The sequence below is a fragment of the Cololabis saira genome, chromosome 15 (genome assembly GCF_033807715.1).
Source record: "Cololabis saira isolate AMF1-May2022 chromosome 15, fColSai1.1, whole genome shotgun sequence".
NCBI classification, from domain to species: Eukaryota; Metazoa; Chordata; class Actinopteri; order Beloniformes; family Belonidae; genus Cololabis; species Cololabis saira.
In genome coordinates this window covers 19,260,383-19,277,092 of record NC_084601.1, presented here as the reverse complement: position 1 = coordinate 19,277,092, position 16,710 = coordinate 19,260,383, and the positions used below count along the sequence as shown (strand labels likewise).

The 16,710-nt window shown below is 41.2% G+C and overlaps 1 protein-coding gene across 1 annotated transcript in view; it reads left to right on the top strand.

The window, feature by feature from the left end:
• Nucleotides 1–13,940, top strand: part of trim71 (tripartite motif containing 71, E3 ubiquitin protein ligase) — a 35,068-nt gene extending 21,128 nt beyond the window's left edge. Inside the window, exons 3-7 of the mRNA XM_061741045.1 lie at nucleotides 577–711; nucleotides 5,221–5,463; nucleotides 6,765–7,262; nucleotides 7,712–7,852; nucleotides 8,551–13,940. Of these exons, the coding sequence (XP_061597029.1) occupies nucleotides 577–711; nucleotides 5,221–5,463; nucleotides 6,765–7,262; nucleotides 7,712–7,852; nucleotides 8,551–9,123 (1,590 nt within the window). The 3' untranslated portion in view covers nucleotides 9,124–13,940. The remainder of the gene's footprint in view (nucleotides 1–576; nucleotides 712–5,220; nucleotides 5,464–6,764; nucleotides 7,263–7,711; nucleotides 7,853–8,550) is intronic.
• The last annotated feature ends 2,770 nt before the right edge of the window (nucleotides 13,941–16,710 follow it).

Sequence of the window (16,710 nt, the reverse complement as noted above, 5' to 3'; positions counted from 1 at the left end):
CCACCTAAACATGGCAGCAGGAACTGCTTTTCAGTGACTTTCAGTCATCGCTCAGTGTATTATGAGTGGAAACAATACTTTAAATGTTGTTTGCATTTGCTCATAAATCTTAGAAACATCAACTTTGAATTGGAGGAATCAGAAGTGCTGAAATCCAACAGGAAGTTAATCATTTCTTGTAGTGGGACTTCCTATTTCGACTCTCGCTTCCTTTTTCCCCCCCATAACACAAACCACAAAGGTTCACAGAAGAATAGAGAAAAAACTGTGAGCAGGATGCATTGACTTGCCAGGAAGATGCCTCCTACAGTGTCCTTTCTTTTAATGTTTCCCAACCCCCCCGGCTTCCTGTTTCTGGATGTCGTCTCCATCTCATTTGTGTAATCTGTGACGGTCAAGGCAATGAACATCTGGGCATTCTTGTTTGGTCCTTTGTCATAATATCTGTTGGCATTTATTTCCTGATTTTTTTCATTAACATAAAAAAACATCCAGCTTTGCCTGTCTTGGATGAAATAAATAGCCAGGATATTGTGTCACATGTTAACAATACTTGATTGTGTTTTGTGTTCTCAGCTAAGCATGGAGAAGGTCCAGGCCATGGCAGAGCAGGTGGAGATCAAGGCCAAAGTGGTGCAGACTGAGGTGAAGGCCCTCGTCCTGAGACACAAGAAAGCGCTGGAAGAAAGGGAGTGTGAGCTTCTGTGGAAGGTGAGCAGCTACATTTGTGTTCATCACTCAATGTCCCATAAAGTTTTACCCTGAACGATGTTATTTTTACAACCGCTTGTAATAACGTACCCTTTACAGATGAATCAATCTCAGTAAACCATATCAAATGTGCACCAAAAATCGTGACATACTGTATATAAACTGTATAATTGAAAGTCAACAAATCTTGTTACCCCAATAATTTGTCCTCCATGAAAGGCTAAGGCTGAATATCTGTTTCTACACTGATTACCAGAGCCACCTCCATTTATTCACTCTGTTATGTAAAAAGAAGTAGTAAATATAAGTTCTGACTGATGAAAACCACAATAAACAAACTGGCCCCCCTTGCTGCTGGAAATGACGCCAGGTTTAGTCACAAAAATGTTCTTATCGCCTCAATATTTTGTTAAAGATGCTTTGGAGTAAAATGGCCTACTGTGTCTATTCAAGAGTTGGTGATTTAAGAAAACAGACTTTATATCCTCTATTGAGTGGAAGTTTTATTACTTAAATTTCTACCTATTTGAGAGTCAGCGGCATACTACACATGTGGGAAAACCTGAAACAGCCCTTTCATTTTCAGTTCTCTTCCTGGTTAAGGTTACTTGATTCAGGTTTGTGTATAAAATGGCATTAAGGATGGCCATATGGGTGATTTCCAGGAGGGTTGGAGCTAATCAGATGTGAGCAGGATGGAGGGGGAGGTCTGCTCTCACCAGCATGTTGTGTAAATTAGGTCTGATACGCCACATGAGGGACTTCAGAGAAATATTTAATGATCTCTTTCCCTTTATCAGTACCTGTCACACTTGTATCATCAGATCCGCCGGGGTTAGTATCCGCAAGATACTTTTTTTTTTTTTTTTTGAGAAATGCTGTAGCTCTGTCTACGGTTGCTTTCCGGCTGCATAATTTTAGGCCTGATTTTCCAGTTGCAGAGCTCACCAACAGATCCGTGTCAAATCGGCAGGCAATTGGTAGTTGGCACTTGATTGTTGTGTGAACAGCAATCGACTCAGAAACCGCTAGAGATCAAGGTCTACTTTTGCACCTACTTTCCTCTCACCAACAGGCTGTTCAGCATCCTCGTCATTGTCAAGTAAACTCACGTTAGCAAATAAATACAGTACAGACCAAAAATTTGGACACACCTTCTCATTCAAACAAATGGAGAAGTGTGTCCAAACTTTTGGTCTGTAGTGTGTATAACTAATTTAACAAAAATATGTGTGATGTAAGAGCATATGATGGATAATATTTGTAACACATAAAGCAGTTTTCATTTATGGTTCTCAGCTTGTATACAGTGGCTGCAACTGGGTTTGTAAATAGTGGCGCGGTATTTATAAAGGCCAGCTGGTGATAAAATTTGACACACATATAGTTTATAAATCCTGTTTCAGCTCATAAATACCAGTTAGTTTAAAAAGAAATGCTGGAGAAGAGCATTCAATAACTGTTTACAGTAATGTTCATGATTTAGACTGGTGACATTAATACATCCGTCTGCAGAGAAATGACACAAACACTCTAATCAGACCTCTACAGTCACGGAGGTTGACATTATGCAGCGGAAGAGATGTTTAATCACGTAGGTTTTCTGTCCTTCAAGAAGTTTCATATGTGAAGCAAACTGATTTTTCTATTTAATCAAAATTGCATTTAGCGGGCTAAACAGTGTTATTATGTTACGATAAGAACAGGCAGCTTGATGTCAGTCTGTTCTTGTGGCACAAAGAGGGTTTTCTTTCACCGTGTCCTCTCTACAATGAATAAAAGTAAATAGGATTACAAGCCTTTTCACACTAAATCAGACATGGACACCGTTCTGTTCGTACTACCTTTTATGTTGAAAAGCTCCAGACCGGCCGATTGCATGGACCTGCAATCAGTCTAAAGTAGTTCATCCTGAAATCAACCCTCTCTTGTTTTTATTATTCCTCTGAATGATGGATTGATCCAGGTGCAGGCTTAGCCGGCACACACCCAGTGCAGTTGGGTGCATGTGTTGGGGCTGCACGTGTTGAGGTGCAGAGGGATGCCCAGGACCCTCTGGTGATGACAGAATGAATGCCGGACAAGCCTTGCATACTGATGGACACAAAAGCCACAACTTGACTTTAAAGCTACTAAGCAAACTCAATTGCTGGTCAGTTGATGTTCAGTTTTCCCAGTTCAAGCAAATGGGAGCAGTGTAAAGCCGTCTTAGTGCAGGATTTCAGGTAGCACATGCTGTCGTAGATTCAGAAGCATGATGTATAGATATAAAAGCACTGATGTGTAGTGTGATATGTTCCAGCGTGAGTGTTGCTCCAAGTACTGCTTCTCTATTTCATCTCTGCACCTTAAATCACATAACAGCAGACCATAACTAAGGAGCTAAACTAGCAATACATCACACCACTAACGTATCGGGTTTCTGTTTATACTTAAGAGATGCAAGTGTGTTTTTTCCTGGCTGCTAACGGTGCTACAGAACAGAAGTTGTTACATTAATATTGATCACATCTTGTAATCCTCAACTTTGTAATAATTATAATGACAAACTGAGAAACAAAGCAGTCTATGAGGCCTCTTTGCTAACAAGACACTGTTCTTGTCAAACCGAGCTTCAAAAGAGACATTTTTATCATCAGCCAGAATTATTGAACAACATAAGAAATACAATTATTTCACAATCTTATATTTTTGTGTATGTTAAAGGGATTATAGGATTTTTGTCATGAGACCATTTTAATTATTTTAATTTTAACTTTAACTTTTATTTTTTTATAAAGGGTTGGGATTGGGACTTTAGGAAGATTCATTTTTTATGTATTTATTTTTTCCACAACTGGCTTTTATAGGTTTTTGGGGACATATACCTGATTGAACTTATTATTATTATTATTATTATTATTATTATTATTATTATTATTATTATTATTATTATTATTATTATTATTATTATTATTATTATTATTATTATTATTATTATTATTATTATTATTATTATTATTATTATGTTAAAGACTCCAATCTTAAAAGCTGTGTAAAAAAAGTCTCCAGAAATGTCTCTATAAATATCTGTGATGTCTGTAAACCTTTGACTTGAATGCGAGGTTTCAAACCAGAACAAAGTCTTTGGTGGTGGTACATTGGTGATTGACATATGTCTTTACATCCCACCATGTCGACGTCGCTGCTCTGCTCAGCTCGGGCGCAGAGAGCCTGCAAGTTGAGCCGAGCGACTTCTGAGTCATACATGGTACTGAAAAAGACTGCTGGTGTTTCCCGTAGGCAGCGCTGTGGTCACATGTTGAATCAGGGAAACGGAGACTGAAAACAGATTATCCTCAGTGAATCAGCCGTCTGCTATGAACTGGAGAGAGAGAAGTGTGGCTGAAAAATAACAGCACGACACAGTCGTTTTGGTTCAAATGTGACACTTTTCGGGTGCGTCTTTTATTGTCTGAATAAGCAGAGTAGGAGCTGACATGAAGATCTCCTTCTCATTTCTCTCTGCTCTTTACCTCCTCGGCTTGTCTGGTAGCAGAGGAACTGAAACCGGTCGTGTCTGTCAGAAAGCCTGAGCTTGAGTCTTTGTTCCCACTGATTCCCACGCAAAGTCATGCAAATGCAAGCTGAAGTTTCAGATCCTCGTCACCTGGACTCTCTCTCTTTAGGGAGTCCCTCCCGAACCACACACACATGAAGGCTATTGATTTCCTTTCTCTCTCTCTTTTTCAGTTAATGAGAAGTAAGAACCCAATCTCTGTGCCCTAGGTTGTACCACAACTTGTTAGGCTTATTACTTAACTGCATTCATCATCTTTTTTTTTTTCTTTTTTTTTTTCTTTTGCAATTTTCGCAATTTTACATTTTCCTTTTATTAGTTGGGAAATATTAGTTCCCTTTTGAAGGTTGGTTTCAAATCTTTATTTCGTAATCTCCTTTCTTTGTTCAACACAAAATGGTGTAGATAGTTCTGGGGGCACGTTCAACAGATGAAACGTTATCCCCAACCTTTTGTGCTTAAATGATAAAATATTCATAAATAATAACAGCATTGCATTTTATAAAAGCTAAATTTGCAACCAGAAACACAAAGGATGTAAGATCTGTACCCATAGAAAACCATTTAGATAATCTGGAGAACTATAACCCCTAAAAGGGCAGGTTTAGATTATGTTCATGACCAAGCATTTTAATTCTTGTTGCAGAGAAAAATATGATTTAATAGAAGTGGTACTTGGCAGGTCACATTTTGCTGAGATGTCAACTCAACTGCTACTTTACATTAGTAAATGTTTCAGGTATGAACCACTGAAACATCACATATTTTCATTTACCCTATATTCTTCCAGAGGGATTTTAATATCAGCACACTGACTGACTTGGTGTGCAAGTATCGACTCTTCTTTTTCTTCTCAGAGACCTTGGTGTGCTCTGCATGTTCTGGTCTGGTGGACAGAGTTTCAGGCTTAAACCGTTAACACGTTCCTTATTCAATCCCTCTCTCTCCAGGTGGAGAAGATTCGTCAGGTGAAAGCCAAGTCTCTGTACCTGCAGGTGGAGAAACTCCACCAGAGTCTGACCAAGTTAGACAGCAGCATTGCCGCCGTCAGTCAGGTGTTGGATGAGGGCCACCACCTGGACGTGCTGCTGGCCCGGGAGAGGATGCTCACCCAGATCCATGAGCTGAAGTCCCTGAGGGGGCTGCTGCAGCCTCAGGAAGACGACCGGGTCATGTTCACTCCCCCAGACCAGGTGAGCTCTCAAACTATGCACATTCAACAGTTCATGTTGGTTTTACTTAGGATTGTCCCGATCAGGATTTTTTTAGCTCCCGATCCGATCCCGATCACTTGAGCTTGAGTATCTGCCGATCCCGATTTTTCCCGATCCGATCACTTTTTTGGCTCCCGATACTTTTTCCCGATCAGATAAATTTTGGCAATGAATGAATTTAAAAAAAAAAAAAAAAAGAGGACTAAAACTTACTGAGCCCCTCTGGTGACATTTGAAAAAAATAAAATAATGCGTGGCCATGCATTAATAACTCGTGGCCACGAGTTAATATCTCGTGGCTACGAGATAATCAATGCGTGGCCACGCATTATGTATCTCGTGCCCACGCATTATTTTACTCGTGGATGGCATTATAACCTACTGTCTGGACTTCGTGGATGCAACTTCCTTGGTGGGATGGTTATTCATCATTAATAACGGTAATTATAGTCTATTTATATTAAAGAGCAAGAGTATTGTCATGGCGAGTGTAGTAATGTGACATTTGAAAAAAATTAAATAATGCGTGGCCACGCATTAATAACTCGTGGCCACGCATTGATTATCTCGTGGCTACGAGTTAATATCTCGTGGCCACGAGATAATCAATGCGTGGCCACGAGTTATTTTATTTTTTTCAAATGTCACCAGAGGGGCTCCGTAAAAACTCAAATAATCCCAAGTCTCTTTTATTGTCCATTGGAGAACAACATGGACATATATTTCAACAAAGCTTATCAGCTCTGGTGCCACAAAATGTAAAACCATGAAATTGTAAACTAAAACAAAAAGTGCAGAATAGTGCAATAACAAAAATATATTGATTTAACTTCAAGAGAGGTAGTTGAATGACATCCAGTCAAACTCATAAACACAAGAAAATTAAAATACTCTTTGGCTTAACCTTAGTGCAACATTCTGAATGGCATGAAATGAATAGCAGCAGCTTAATGCAACATGAACATATATAACATTTCACAATTCAAACATGTAAACCATGTTAGTTTCGCTTACTTCGTCACTTCTGGCTGCTGGCCGGAAGTGACGTCAAATGCAACGATATATAAAACAATTTAATATATATTAAAAACAATAACTAGGTATGTCCCGATACTTTGTTGGCCGATACCGATGTTTTGAAAATGCCGTGATCGGGCCCGATCGATTGGGCGGCCGATGGATCGGAACAACACTAGTTTTACTCTTTTTTTTTTTCCTGTTACAAATGTTTTCTGCTAACAATAAAATGAACCAAATGTGTTCTTTCTCCATTCCAACAGGCTCTGTACATAGCCGTCCAGTCCATGGGCCTGATCAGCAGCGGAGCCTTTGCGCCAGTCACCAAAGCACATGGAGAGGGTCTGAAGGGCGCTCTTCGTGGCAAGCTCGCCTCCTTTACCGTAATTGGATACGATCATGATGGCGAGCCACGCCTTTCTGGCGGGGATTCAATCTCTGCAATAGTCATGTCAGTCGCAGATGGCAATCTGTCTGCGGTGGAGGTAACGGACCACCAGAACGGCTCCTACACCGTCAGCTACCTGCCCAAAACAGAGGGGGAGCATCTGGTGTCCGTGCTGGTGTGTAACCAGCACATCCAGGGCAGCCCCTTCAAGGTGACGGTGAAGTCTGGCCGCAACTACGGCTCCCTCGGCTCCCAGGTGTCGGCTTTCGGATGTGAAGGGGAGGGAGACGGGCAGCTGTGTCGCCCCTGGGGTATCAGCGTGGACAAGGAGGGATACGTGGTGGTGGCTGATCGCAGCAACAATCGCATACAGGTACAGATCCATCTGTAGTCTTAGTTCTCACTTTAGTCAATAAACGAAGAGGATTTTATCATTGAGGTCGCTGAAAAATAAAATATTTCTGAATACAATCCTCCTCCCACTCACAAGTCTAACGGGTTTCTTATTATGAAATCCACATAAATGACGAGTGGAGATAAGAAAGCACTTTCTCTAATGGTCATACATAGTCAGCATACATATCGGGGCTTCACTGATGTTTAAAGCTAACGTTTTATCCCTCACTCGTGCCTGAGTTATACTGTATTAAACATGTGTAGTACTTTCCTAGGGGAAAGCATTAGCAGTTTGCAGCTTTCTGTTTGAACTGTTTGATCTCAACCCTTTACAGGTTAGCTGCTGCTGCTGGACTCCAGCTAACATCAGAGACTGGTCTTGCAAGTCATAAAAGAGATTAACCTTATATTCTCTCTCTCTCTCAGATATTCAAACCTTGTGGTACTTTCCACCATAAGTTTGGCACTCTCGGTTCTCGGCCTGGGCAGTTTGATCGTCCAGCTGGGGTCGCATGTGACAGTCAGAGACGGATTGTTGTGGCTGATAAGGACAATCACCGCGTTCAGGTAGGAAAGCCGTCTTTAGTCAATTAGTTTGAATCCCATCATGTGAATCAAAAGAAGCGTTGCATAGAAAAACATTGTCTACTAGGCCTGTGTTGAAAAAAATCGAATTTCCGATTCTAAATCGATTCTCATATTAATTCCTTAAAAATCGATTCTTATGTCTCAAGATCGATTTTTGTCAGTTTGTCATGACACTTCTGAAAAATGCCAGGTGCTTCATGGCAATATGTGTGCGTGGTGACAGAATAAATTAGATAAGCTAAAATGATTTGTTTACTGCATGAACTGTTGCAATTTCTTTCTTTTTTGCACTTTAAATGGATATTGAAAGGCCTGTTTGAGTTATTTATGTTTTAGTTATTTCACAATAATTATTGTGAAATTATTATTTGACTAGTTATTTTACAGTCATATAATTCAGGCAACAGCTCAAAAAACATTTTAAATAACACTAAGCCAAATCAATATCGAATCATGATAATCGACTCTGAATATTAGGAATCTGGATCGAATTGATTCTTGACATTTGAATCGATACCCAGCCCTATTGTCTACTGTCCGAAAGCTTTGGGGGAGGGGTTGTTTCTAAAAAGTCATATATACATGGAATTTGGAAAGTTTACTGCTCCTTGTGCTTATTCTTCCTCTACTTCTCATGTAAACATGCAATTCTTAAAGACATTTACTTTGTCTGACAGGTGTTTACTTTTGAGGGCCAGTTCCTGCTGAAGTTTGGGGAAAAGGGCACCAAGAATGGACAGTTCAACTATCCCTGGGATGTGGCTGTCAACTCTGAGGGTAAGATCCTGGTCTCAGACACCAGGAACCATCGCGTGCAGCTCTTCTCTCCAGACGGCTCTTTTCTCAACAAGTACGGCTTCGAGGGGGCCCTGTGGAAACACTTCGACTCCCCGAGAGGGGTGGCCTTCAACCACGAAGACCACCTGGTGGTGACCGACTTCAACAACCACCGGCTCCTGGTCATTCGGCCGGACTGCCAGTCCGCTCGCTTCCTGGGCTCCGAGGGCACCGGGAACGGGCAGTTCCTGCGTCCCCAGGGCGTCGCCGTGGACCAAGAGAACCGCATCATCGTGGCCGACTCTCGCAACCACCGAATCCAAATATTCGAGCCCAACGGAAACTTCTTATGCAAATTTGGCACGCAGGGGAGCGGCTACGGACAGATGGACCGCCCCTCCGGCGTGGCCGTGACCCCGGAGGGAGTCATTGTGGTTGTTGACTTTGGAAATAACCGTATCCTCAAGTTCTAAGAAGAAAAGAAAAGAAAAAAAAAAACAATTCTTGCATTCTCTCCCTCCATTTGTCCTTTTTGCAGTTTTTTTTTCAGTGAAGGAAATGGAGGCGAGAGAATGAATCAACGGGAAGGAGGCGGATTCAGAGAGGCCTGAGAGAATGCTGAAATGAAGGGAAATTACTACTCTGGATTTATTTTCTTCATGTTCATTGCATCGGTGGTTATCACAACAAAGGGGACCTGTACAAATGGATAATCAGTAAAAAAAAATGTTTAAAAAAAGAGCCATATTTCCTTTCCGGTGTTTCAGCAGCTCTCAGTTCTCTCTGTCAGCTCTCCATCAACATACATCTCAGGGAATTTCACATGTCTTGAAATCTTGTATCCTCTGCTCCATACCTACCTCATTTAGCTCTTTATGAATGTACTCATAGTCGCTGAGCAGAGGTTTTAAGTCCGTGAAGTTTTACAAAGAAGAAAGTCTACCTCTATACTATGTTATTTAAGTGAGATATGAAAAATGAAAAAAAAAAAAAAAATGAAGAGAGAAAATTGAGTCTTGGGTTGATATTTGCACAGGATTAATAGAATTTTTTCTGTGCATTTTGAAATACGAGTTAAAGAAAACCTCCTGAATGTTGTTGCTGAGACAATACTCAGAGCGCTGTAGAGGCTGCATGATTCGTTCTCGTTATGAAGCTTCGCTCAGAAGCTAACTTGGGTTGAGTAGTGTCCTTTCCTGATTGTAGGCTAGTTTAGTTTTTCTGTAGATTGACCCTTTTCTCTGTGTCGCTCTGTGGAGTTTGAAATGTCAGCCGAGGAAGACTGTGTGAAGAGATGCCAAGCTTGATGGAATCAAAGTAAGCTCAGGTCGTCACGCGACTGATTGAAGAATGATCAGTGCTTTTCAAGCTCTCCTTATAATTTTACTGGCTAATGCTGATTTGATGTTTATTGATGAGTATAATTATTAAGTTTAGTGAATCAGCTCTAAAAAATGATCCTTGAAATGATGCCTAACATATCATCAGCCACATTATTTTGACCAATCCCCCCGGCCCCTGAACGCATCAGACGAGATGAAGGGATGTTTTAGTGACAGAAGAAAATATGTTAATACTGTCCAGTCAGAATAATATGCAAGGAGAGCCGCATCTTCTCCAAACGGGAGAACTCGCAAGAAGATTTTAGAGTAGAATCTTCCGAGATCTAAACATATTTAGTCATCGAAATGTAGAGATTTAATCATATAAGTGAATGACACCTTTGCATGAGGCATGCTGTGTGACAAAAGCCTCAAAAGTAGACACCTCATTTGGCCGTCCAGAGGACATTAATGACATCAAAGTAAAGGCCGAACATAACAATCTCTTGGATTTGGATTGTGGTTGAAAGCCACGCCCTTTGGCTCCTGGGGCCCCGGATTTAGTGAGGTCCAGCGAGACAGGACCATCACAGCGCGCTACCCTATTTATTTATGCTTGAGTTAAGGAGACACCTCCAGATTTAGCGTTTAGTAGACCGATTCCTCTAAAGATGGAGGTCTACAGACCAACTACTAGAGTCAACCAAAGGTAGAGTTTCTGCACAGCAGCCAATTATAGACTTGGCAGTTTAAAAAGAAGAAAAACAAAAAATAAAAAATTCCCTTTTTTTTTTTTAATATATATATTTTTTTTGTTGAGAAGCCTAGAGTTCCTGACGCTCATGGAGTTGAGTTCATCGCACTGTATATCTTAGGCTTTGAAGAATAGAGTGCTTGGTGACGGGTGATTGTGCGTACGTACTTTCTCCTCCTGCTAAGACCAAGACCGCGGCTCTGTGAGTGAATGTGGAAAGTAGATCCTTCTTGTAGATGTGTTTGTGTCCAGAACAGAAAGTATCTGCACCAAAGAGAAACTGGTTCTCCTCCTCGCATCTATTGCTCAGCTCATAAGGCAAATGCCACAGTCTTATTAGATATCAGAAAACCTGTGGGCTCAGAGTTACGTCTCAGATTGTATCCTTTTAAAGTGACGGATCCTAATTCTTTGTGATGAAAGCGCTGTGGGGTTCTGAATCCCCTTGCCCTTGCAATCGCTCTCACTCTGGAAGCACTACACTTTTTGTATTGTATTATCTATGAAAATATTCAGCCTGTCCCCCCACACACACACACACACACACACACACACGTCTGAGAGGACAGCTGTCTGCACATAATCATGTTTTACGTTCTCAAGTCTCAGATATTCTTTAACGAACTGCTGATTTACTGTCTGTCTTGTTTACCTCAACTCCTGAATACCTCAAGTATGTCTCTCACGGCTACTGCACATTTAATCATTCAAATACCTCAACCTTCCCTCCGTGAATACCTCACTTTTACTCTTATTTAAACAATGCATCGTTGTAACCTCACACATATACCTCTCCTTGATGTTTCATAGCTCGAGGACCAAAGATCATGGTACAGCTTTGAGTGGAAATAGATTTTTGATGGCCGTTGTTGTTGTTGTGCGCTTGCAACCCCGTGGTCAGCTGTTGTAAACCGCCTGCTTAGTTATGCCTTTATCACAATGAAACCAAATATCTCAGAAGACAGCATCGTGCCAAAATGATCCGTGAGGGTTCGTGCCAAACAGGGTGGGCGTCTGGACCACGCTGTTGTAGACTGTGTCACTGGACCGTTACATCACAGTTGAACATGTTGAATCAGAGCACAACGAGAGTAAATCCTCTTCTCTCTGATTGGATGCACTTAAGAGGGCTGGGCCCCATTTTTCTTTACCTCATGATGATGAACATTCAGATTCCACTTGATCTTTGTTAGTCCGCGCCGGGGTAAGGGGTAGGAGGAAGTGGCCTCCTTTTTGAAAGAGTTACGATCCTCACATGTCCGCCTTTCAATGCACAGGAGTTCTTTGAGCACAACCAAATGTAATTTCGGCGTCAACGCAAGATTTCGGTTGCGAAGGACCTTGGTATGAGTCCGAGCTCGACGGTTTTGTGGTTTATGCCATATTATATCATAACATGGCAAACTGGCTCATTATTAAAGCAAAAACATTGATGAGCTCACATTGCAAAACCTCATTTTAACCAGTAAGATTGTATTTCTTTTCAGTATTACTCTGAGATGTTCACTCATGTTGCATCAGGTTTTCTTTATTTTATTATTATTATTAAATTTTTTTAAGATTGCAGAATTCTATCTTTAAGATCCTTAGGTCTTCACTCTTAAAGAGGAAAAATGTATTTTAAACCTTATTTGTGTTTCCTTTTGTTGCATGCTTTAAAAGTCTTTGTATTATACTGATGTCTCCCAGTTAGGTGATGGAAAAACTCAGACGGGGTTGGTGGCTCATTTCTTGGGGTGGTTTTTCCAAAATGTATACCAAATGGAAAATTTGGATGAATGAAATTAACCCTTTGACCTTTGCGATTGTATTTCCTGTTCTCTTGAGGCTCCCACAGCACAACCTGTTCAACCAGCGAGGCTTTAATTACTGGGAAATTGTGGAGGCAGAGTTTTTGGTGTGACCCCTGACCGTTTAGTGCTTTAGTGCTAATAGGGATTTTTCTTTTTCTTTTTTTTTTTTTTTTCTCGCTTCTTCCTGCATGTTATGTGAGAGAAGCAGCTCGGGTTCTACAGCACAAATCATAAATATTTTCCCTTCTTTGAAAACGGGCAGGGAGGCGATGGCTTTTAATTTGACTGCATTTGACCCTTTTGCAGTTTCTGTCCACCATTTAATTTCTGTCCTCTCCAGACCTCAAGGGAGAGAAGAAATACAATTCTGCATGAGGCAACAATTGCAAGGTCATAGACCTCGTTCTAAGTGATTGTAAACTTTAAGGAATGGAAGAAAAACAAGTTTGAAATTTTAAAAAGAATATAAAAAAAAACAAAAACAAAACTCAGGTAGTTCCCTCGGCCCTGTGCTGCAGGTGTCCAGTAGTGATGATGTAGTGATTTTCTTTACCCTCTTATGAACTCTCAGTACTAGCCTGATTCCTTTTGTGTGTCTATTTACATATTATAAAACAAATTCTTTCCCAATCAGAAAAAAAAAAAAACATCTTTTGATTAGTAGATTTTTTTTTTTCTTTTTTATTTTTTTTGTCAAAATTACAAATGCTTCACACCACTCGATGCTCATTGGCCCTTTTAGAATGTATTTTGTGAAGAAAAGGGATAAATGGGATCTTGTCGATGTTCACTTGCTGCAACCATCTGCTGGGACGATTACAGGACGAATCGGAGCTCAGAAAACCCTCCCGAACATCCGATGCTGGAAGCTCCTTCCCAGCGGCCGGGGCGGAGCCCTGTCAGCTGTTGTCGAGCGTGCAGAGTCACGTTTGTTTAGAAACCATCAGCCCAGATGGGAGGCGTGTGGCCCGAGGTGCCACATCTCTCCAGTCGCGTCCTGTCCTCCCAGCCGCTGGCTGCGCGTTGAGAGATCTGTTCTCCGAGCGGATCTCCCCTGAATGTATCCCCCTCTGGGTCCAGGAGTGGGGATGAGCCAGCATGGCCAGCTGAGTTTAGACGGGTGCTGCTGCTGCTTCCTCATCCACGCTGCTCTGTGTGTATGTGTGTGTACGTGTGCGTGCGCGTGTGTCCGTCTAACCTGTTTGTGTGTGTTTGCTTTCGCCAGCACACCTTCCCAACCTCTTGACACACACGCACGTGCACATACATCGTGGTGAATGGAAGTGCACGTGTCAGGTCTTTAGTCTAAATGAGGCAGACGAGACTATTAACATATTAGTCGCTTGCTGTGCTTTCTGTACTCTGTGGACTTTAAACATTTCCTATGCAGTTGTTTTTGTTTTTTGTTTTTTTTTGTTTACGCTCAAATAAAAGTTGTATTTCTTGACTTCAAATCCTGTGACTGCTCTTTTTCTGTGTGGAAACAAATCTGTTTTTTCCTCAGCTCCACCTGACTTATATAAATATATATATAAACACATATTCCAGGATTATTCCACATTTTCTCAGGGTCCTGGTAAGTTTCCGGTTGCAGAGTTGTCTTAGGGTGACTAATGTCTCCTCACCCCCTCCTCTGTTTTAGAGAACAGAACCAGCGTGGTGAAACCTGCTCGACGCAGAGCGGCCCCCGCCCTGTAATGGTTCAGAACTGGTTTGGACAGTCCCAGCGTTTCCTGGCAGATGGAAGAGCGCACCCCCGTCCTGATTTTAAGTAACAATGTTTTTGTTTTGCCACCATTACCTGCCGGGTCAGACAACTCAATACCTTTTTTATTTATTTACTTAGAACAAGTTCAGATCCGTACACTCACTGAAACATCCAACTATCAAAAAGAAAACCTGAAGGAAGAAAATGTGGATTCACTTTGATACAAGATCAAAAATACAAAGATTTATAGTATGTGGACAGTATTGTTTTTCCCAATCTAACTCAAACTAGTAAATCTCAACTAAAGCATCATGGGCTGCTATCTCCCCCTGGTGGCGCCCGCAGGAAGTGAGTTAAGAGTTCTCCCACCGCTGCCATGTGAGAGGTCAAAGGTCAGCTGCAACCCTGAAGCTGTTCAGCTTCATCCTCCACAGAGGCCGGATACGTTGCCACGATGGACACAGTTTTAATCGCTTTTAGTATCTTCCATGATTTTTATCTGTTCTGCCAGTCAATTATACACTTATACTTTTGCAGATGGAAAAATCAGCTATTACGGGTACACCACACCTCTGCTTTAATTTTTTTTTTTTTTTGTTCAGGGGTTTCAAATAAAAATAATTTGCCTGTTTGGTCAACCCTGATAAGGGAAATGTAATTCCTGCTGCATCTGTGCATGCACCCTGTAAAAGTGCTGCTGCTGGATTCATAGACAGACATAAAAGCTCTGTAAGCTCAGGTATATTTCCTTCATTCCCCAGAAGAGCTAATGCGAGCAAGTGACCCAGGCCAAGGAAAAGAACAACACAAACTGGCATAAAATAATTTTTGTGTAGCCTCCATATTTTTGGTATAAAACCAGCACATCATACGAGACACGTAACAGTCATTTCCAGAATTGGTCTCTTGTCTGTTTGTATCTTGGCCAAACACATTCACAGGATCAATTTAGCGTCACCATTAAGCTTTAGATTGTGTTTGGCTTGGAGGAGGAAACCCAGAGAAAACCTATTCAAGTACAGGTAGAACAAGTAAATTAAGCACGGAAAGGCTCCAGCTGTGAGGCAACGGCGTTTACCGCAAAGCCCGAGAGAGGGGTTATTGATAAAGTTCTTCCTCTGTTAATCACTATAAATATGTATATGACTGTTGCCATCTCAATATGTATAAAAGAAAAACTATTGACACAATTTTATACCAGATTTCTGACTCTGTCTCCGCATCAGTCGGCTGTAGTTCCCCTTCCCCACAACCTGATGTCAGCAGTGATGCATCTTGCATTGGACCTACTGTATGTTACAGCACATTTCTGGTACAAAATGCAGTATTTATGTAGCATAGCAATTGTTATTAGATCCAGTGTTGGTGGTATAGACTCCAGGCTGCGTGAAATGCCATGTGCTTGTTGTGAAATGTTCATTATTCTTTAGTCGGAGACAAACAGGTGTGAATGGTTTGATTTGGATGCGTTGACAGAAGTGGCTGTGTTGACAAAGATGAGTCGTCAGCTGCGGGTTTTGCAAAACTACAAAGACAGGAAGCCTGATCAAACACAACAGCAGGCTGCCGGGAACTCAAACGTCTCCCTCACACGGGTTTGGGAAAGCAGGAGCCGAGGAGCACCTGGATGTGCGAGACCCCGGCAGATGGCTGGGAGGTCCTTGGTTGGTGCATGTTTTGGTATGGATCTGTGCACGCGCTTTATGTGTATGAGCGGCTGTAGGTGGCTCTCAGAGGAGCCAATTAGCTGCAGCAGGCTGAGGAGGCGCCCCAGAGCACCAAGATCCAGGCTGCATTTCTTTGTTCTGCCAGAATCAGTCGGGAGCATCAGTCACCTCGAATCACCAAAGAGCCGGATTATCATTTTGTAGTTTTGTTTCACCTGTTCTTTTGTAAAGGGACAATATGTAAAAAAAAAAAAAAAATACAACAAAACTATGGAATCTTAAAAAGTTCAGTCATAAACTTAATTATATTAAAGGAATGTTCCAGATTTAAAACATCTGTAGTAAGCATTCGTCTATTAGTAGATGATAAGGAGTGTTGTTAAAAAAACAAAACTGATTTAACTGAAGCAGTTTTGAGTTGGAGTATGTGTCTGCAGCAAAGTGGCAATTAATGTTCTCAATTACAGCAATCCAACTACTTCAAAATAAAATGCTGTTTCAGGTCTCTGGAAAAACTTAAAAATGTGAGGGATAGTGTGAAAAGTATCTCTTCAAACAAACGGAGGCTATTTGAACTTTGTTAGTGTAGACCAGGGGTCGGCAACCCAAAACGTTGAAAGAGCCATATTGGACCAAAAACACAGAAAACAAATATGTCTGGAGCCGCAAAAAATGAAAAGTCTTAGAATGAAGGCAACACATGCTGCATGTCAAAATTTCGAGAAAAAGGTCAAAATGTCAAGATTAATGTTTAAGTACAATCTTGAAAAATCCTGAAAAAAGTCGAAATGTCGAGAAAAAAGTCGAAATTCAGAG